General features: G+C 41.0%; 1 protein-coding gene across 1 annotated transcript; it reads right to left on the bottom strand.

The window, feature by feature from the left end:
- Window positions 1–205: 205 nt before the first annotated feature.
- Window positions 206–5826, bottom strand: LOC118814947 (transmembrane 4 L6 family member 1-like). Its single transcript, XM_036580857.1, has 4 exons — window positions 5455–5826; window positions 2515–2580; window positions 854–990; window positions 206–715 (listed from the first exon to the last, which is right to left on the bottom strand). The coding sequence occupies exons 1-4, from the start codon at window positions 5629–5631 to the stop codon at window positions 535–537; spliced, it is 561 nt and encodes a 186-aa protein (XP_036436750.1). The 5' UTR covers window positions 5632–5826; the 3' UTR covers window positions 206–534.
- Window positions 5827–6452: the final 626 nt, after the last annotated feature.

The raw sequence follows: 6452 nt of genomic DNA, 5'->3' as shown, positions 1-6452 counted from the left end.
GATGGTCGTTAATGACGCCTTTAGAGGGCGGCGCTGAGCGACGTGTGTTTATTTGATGTTTGTTAATGACGCCTTTAGAGGGCGGCGCTGAGCGACGTGTGTTTATTTGATGTTTGTTAATGACGCCTTTAGAGGGCGGCGCTGAGCGACGTTTGTTTATTTGATGTTTGTTAATGACGCCTTTAGAGGGCGGTGGTGAGTGACGTCTGTTTATCTGATGTTTGTTAATGACGCCTTTAGAGGGCGGTGGTGAGTGACGTTTGTTTATTTGATGTTCGTTGATGACTTTAAGGGCGGTGGTGTGTGACGTTTGTGTATTTGATGGTTGTTAATGACGCCTTTAGAGGGCAGCGCTGAGCAACGTTTGTTTATTTGATGTTTGTTAAATATAAAAATAGAATACAATTTGATAGATATAAAGTTCTAGATGGAAACCTCTTCTATTATTATTAAAGCAGAACGTATGTGATGCCGGTTTTTTGGCGGTATATGAGGACATTGACATGTTTTTAATGCATTTTCTGATGTCTGCCTTTATTTGTTGGCTCCACAGATGCAGCCAACAAGGCCATTAATCATCTGGCATAAACACAGGACGAGCTCCAGGCTGCTGACCACCACCAACGTGCCGAACAAACCCACGTTGAGCTCCACCACGTTTTTCGGCTCTGTGCATGTACTCCACTTGTCTAGTTGAGTCAGATAACTCTCAGAACTAAAAGAAAAGAGTGAGAGTGAAAAGAGGTATTAAATTCTGAAATGAATGGTATTTATACCTGTATTTTCATCAACAGTAGCAAAGGCATGTGTGTTGACTGTCTCACTGTCTAAGGACACACTTTGCTTTTCTTACCTGCCCTTAAAAGGTCTTCCCCAGAAAATAAGTGAATATCTGCAGTATGGTCCGTTTACCAGCCCTAACATGGCCACTACAAAACTGTAGAGGGCGCCAGCAGCACCAAGTGCTGCAAAGGCGATGGACAGGAACATCTACAACACAAAAAGCAGCACTTTGAAAACAGAAAAGTAGAATTTTGTAGTATTTTCTCCACTGGGAATATCAGACCATCACCTCATCCACCTGACGACCTGAAAACTTTTGGGGGAAAACGGAACAGACCTTGATCTCACCTCCTGTGTAATAGATCTTATCAGTTCTATGAGAACATGATTGTGCCTACAGGAACATCAGGTGCTTCCCTAACAACAAGCCAAGTATTACCAATAACAACCTTCCTCTATTAAAAAAGAGCGCTCGTGGAAGGAGACGGGCAGGAGGCCAAGCTTGTTCAGAAGGGGCTCAAGGTCAATTTCTGGTCCGGAAAGAGCTGCACAAGGTCCAGCACATGTTACTCCAAAATGTGTTCAGTGTTAATGGCGCTTTCACAGATGTGCAGGTTACCCACTAACCCGCCCCCCCTACACACACACACCATGACAGACGCTGGATTTTGAACTTTATGCTGGTAACAATCTGGATGGTACTTTTCTTCTTTGGCCCAGAGAACAGATATTTCCATGAACTATCTGAAAGGTTTACTCGGCAGACCACAATACACGTTTCCACTGAGCATCAGTCCATTTCGGATGAGCTCGGACCCAGAAAAGTCGGCAGTGTTTCTGAATGTTGTTGATATGTGACTTTCACTGTGCAGAGTAAAGTCTTAACCTGCATTTGAGGATCCAGCGACCGATGGTGTTTATTGACAACGGCTTTACGAAGATTCTGACATTTGCCACTGTTTTCTTATTTGGGGTTTGTTCTTAGGTAAGAACAGAATCTACACACACTCAAGAGCACAAAGGTGAGAACAGTTCTGCGCTTTAAGAACACGTCATGAATCCAACGTAGACAGATGTTCCTAGTCTTAAGCCTTGGGTTCACTACATAACTTTTAAAGTCTTAACGGTTTATAACAGACTGGGTTTCTCACACTATCACACTGATTTCTGCGGATTTTTGGGGCAATTTTGGGGATCATGCCCTAAACGATTAGGGATCGCACACTACTCAACTTTTAAGCTGCTGCTAAACCAAATGGAGCTCACTGAACTCACGCAAACTCTCACGTTGCTAGAAAAGAAAGTGGTATCATTGCATCTGTAGTCATAATGAGCACATATTTACAAAGAACAAAGAAGTAGATAAAAAATTAAATATCTTATCTGCTGCTTTGATTTAAAAACAGGCCAAAACTGGGTTTATAAATCACTGCTTTCTGTTTTATTTGCATTTCATACACTGTCACCTTCAAATGTGTTGGGAAACAATTATTCACATAGTTTTTGTCTCTGTCTCCATGAAAACACATTAGTATATAAGCATATCTGAACAATCCACGTTTGTTTCTCTCTCTGTCTATTGTGTGGTCCTATGTTCCGATATCATGTGTTGGCTGAGCATGTGAGGCAGAGCATTGTCCAAACTGATTACATACAGACAAAAGGGATTTAGGGCAACTGTCTTCTGTAGTGTGCACTAAGTAGTGAGCATGAAGTTCAATTGGCACTCACCCCACAGCGGTTAGCACAGCATCCCTGCTTTAAAGTCAGATGAATAAAGAGGGCCAGAACTAAAACCTGAGAAAAAAGCAAGAGAGATTAAAAACTGTGAAAAATATGATCAAATTTTATAAAGTTCCATGGATCCAGGACATTCTTTTTCCCCCAGAATGTTTATTAAAGTTGAAAGTACTTCAATACACACCCTTCCTTCCTTCACATACTTACATAACTATTTTAAGAGTTATTATTCAGTCATTCCATGGAAACTGTGTAAACAGTTATTGGCAGCTTGTAGGAGAGAGGAATGGATCTGCTGCCAGCTCAGTGGAGTTTAAAGGGGCAGGTGATGTTTTGAGCCTCCGCAAACTGTATCTTGGCATTAAAAAGTGACCGTTGAGATCTACTAAGCAGGCACAGCAGCCTTTATTGGCAATAATAATATCAGAGGGGGTGGTCACTGTTTTTTGCCTCATTTGCATATGCACCATTTCCCTTTCAAAGCACAGAACATTGAGAGGTGATTATTATAATTTACCAAGACTGATAGTAAAAGCTTGCGTGTCAAATTCTCTGTTTCTTTATCTGTGTCTGCATCTTTGTGACGATCCAGCACAGAAATCCAGTTCAAACACTTCCTGAATCTGTAGAGTCGCCCTTTCCAACCCCTCATTCTTCATTCAGTCCACATTGGAGACACATGTGAAATGGCGTGCAAAGAGTTTACAGCTGTTGAAGCTGCTGCAGCGGGTTTGGAAAGTAGTGAAAAAGATGACGCAGCATGTTATACACCAATCAGGCATAACATTCGGACCACCTACTTGTTTCTACACTCATTGTCCATTTTATCAGCTCCACTTACTATATAGGTGCACTTTGTAGTTCTACAGTTACAGACTGTAGTCCATCTGTTTCTCTGATACTTTGTTAGCCCCCTTTTACCCTGTTCTTCAGTGGTCAGGGCCCCCATGGACCCACACAGAGCAGGTACTATTTGGGTGGTGGGTCATTCTCAGCACTGCAGTAACACTGACGTGGTGGTGGTGTGTTAGTGTGTGTTGCACTGGTCTGAGTGGATCAGACACAGCAGTGCTGCTGGAGTTTTTAAACACCTCAGTGTCGCTGCTGGACTGAGAATAGCCCTCCAACCAAAAATATCCAGCCAACAGTGTCCTGTGGGCAGCGTCCTGTGACCACTGATGAAGGACTAGAGGACGACCAACACAAACTGTGCAGCAGCAGATGAGCTATCGTCTCTGACTTTACATCTACAAGGTGGACTGACACGGTAGGAGTGTCTAATAGAATGGACAGTGAGTGGACACTGCTGTGTCTGATCCACTCACACCACCACAACACACACTAACACACCACCACCACGTCAGTGTCACTGCAGTGCTGAGAATGACCCACCACTCAAATAGTATCTGCTCTGTGAGGGTCCATGGGGATATATAGTAAATGGAGCTGATAAAATGGACAATGAGCGTAGAAACAAGGAGGTCATAATGTTATGCCTGATCGGTGTATGAAGAGCCTTTAAAGGAGAGTTTAAGATGATATGAACAAATCGAGGAAATGACCTTAGACCACAGAGGCTGAACATCTGGGAAAAGATTTTTATTTTTGGCACTAACACAGCTAACATTGTTTGTGCTAAGAGAGAAAAGACACAGTTTGCCTGCTGTCACTTTATTCATTATTCTTAATCTGATGAAGCAAATAAAAAAACTAAAACCAAATAGTTTTAGAAAAACTGCTGTTTCCTAAAACTTCAGCTAGATTTAACAGTAACGCTTTCCTAAGTTCTAGATTGTAACTCCAACTAGATAATTATTTTGGGTAATATAAAGGTTCTGAGCAGGGTTATTATAGTTCACTGAAACTATTGTTAAATTAAATCTAACAGAGAAAAAATGTGCTTGTTACCTGTAATAAAAACAGCAGTTTTCAAAAACACGAAAAATAAATCGAAACTGTAACATTCAATGCAAAACTGAATAAAAATGAAAGAACTTCTGAGAACAAAACTTCAGTTTTAGTTTAGAAGTGCGTTTCTGTGGTTGGTCTTTAAGGAAGGCTGGAGCCGAGCTGAGCCCAGTCTGTGTGTTTTACTCTTATCAGATGCTTCATCGTAATACTAAAACTAAACTAAATAAAAAGTAAACTAAAACTATTGTTCAGAAAATAAAAACAAAACAAAGATTATTAACGCACCCTTAAAAACAAACTAAAACTAAACTGAAAAAAAAATAAACGTAAATAAAAACAAATTAAAAATTCAAAACGATTAATGCCAAACAGGTTCTAGATATTAACTGAGGTACAATCTCTGAAGTGCTGTGTAATTATTTGGGTTTTGGGGTGGATGCAGACAGAAGGCAGACAGCCGACACTGCTACTAGGAACTGTCTTCATCGTTGCCATTTTCAGCACAGAAACACTGATGAGGAGGAAGCTAAAAGCGAGCATGTTAGTAAGCTAGCTCCCTCAGCTCAGTCTGACCTCTTTTCTCTGACACAAACTTTCACTTAATACCAAGTTACAGTGTGTAATGTATTTGTGTAATGCATTGCTGGGTATTGTAGTAAACTTATGCAACTGAGAGATAAAATTCTGATATATTTCTACAACCAACATTTTAAACTTTAGTTTAAGGAAAGGTTTCCCGATTAAACACAGTGCTAAAACACATACTTATGTTGATAAAAGTAAAAAAAAAAATTCTTACCAAAAATTAAGCTGTAAATGTATGACTGGGCTGATCTACTTTTGCTAAAGCAAGAATTTGTATCAGAAAGTGATTCTAACTACTTTCGTTAGATAACAGTTGGATAAAACTTCATCGTGCTGCAAAATGAAATGACACTTTGTAAGAGAAAAGAATTCATTACAGCTTTTCTGCCTATTTTTAGCTGTTAATTATATAAGAATTATTTAAAAAAAACTCACCATCACTCCCCCTCCAACCACACCCCCCATGTACTTCACTTCTGGGGTGAGACGGTCATCCTTCACATACTGAACTGACCAGTCAGGGAAGAACAGAAGAATATTACAGACGATGGAGATGAAGGCCAGAGGATACAGAGATCCGGCGATGAAACGTGAACACTTTACAGTGCACATCTTGACAGGAGACGATCTGCAGTGGATGGGAAGAACGAAAGTGGGCCAAAGAGGGAATCCAGAAAGTGTCCAGACCCAATAATCACACAGAAAGCTTCCTCTGATGTTCTCCTGCTTATCTCCTCCTTATTTGTCTTCCAAGAGCTGCTGTGACCATGAGGTCAGACCAAATAAGTTGGAATGAACGTGAGACAGAGAGTCAGTGTTGGGGGCGAGGCCAGACATTTTCACAGAGTGAAAAAAAACAAGACACACTGCCCACCAATCACAGAAACTGAAACGAGTGTGCAACTCGAGTCCATGAGAGTAAAACTCTTAGGTTGTTTTCCAATATCAGAAACACAGTGCTGTGTAAAAGTCACAGACCCCTTTATTTACCCAGTTTCCAGTCAGAATGACCATTAAGGACAAGTTACTCTTTTTTCAGTATCAGAAAAAAGTAGGAACCTATTGTGGCGAGTGCTGCTTGCCCAGGGTTGTCAAAAGGGCTTTAGAGGCGTGGTATGTTTTTAATTCTCTGTCAAAAAGAGGGACAGCTCCAGCAGAGGACAGGCCCCCAAAAATGGGGATGTCTGGTGACCCTAGGTCACTGTGAGGTTGAAGCTTATGGCTTATGTGCCTTTCTGCTGGTGTTTCGATTAAAGAGCCTTAGCAGCTAAATCTACTCTCAGCTGTGTGAGTCAGTGAGTCACTCTTCCCCTTTATTCCAGCTTCCATTCATTTCAGGAGACTCACTTTCAGTTCCTCAAAGAATCTGCAGACACACCACCAAAGTTCAGTCTCAGAAGCTGGTTGATGATTTTGTGAAGTAATCAAACACA

This window comes from Colossoma macropomum, unplaced genomic scaffold (assembly GCF_904425465.1).
Source record: "Colossoma macropomum unplaced genomic scaffold, Colossoma_macropomum, whole genome shotgun sequence".
Lineage (NCBI taxonomy): Eukaryota > Metazoa > Chordata > Actinopteri > Characiformes > Serrasalmidae > Colossoma > Colossoma macropomum.
This window is presented reverse-complemented; position numbering and strand designations above follow the sequence as displayed.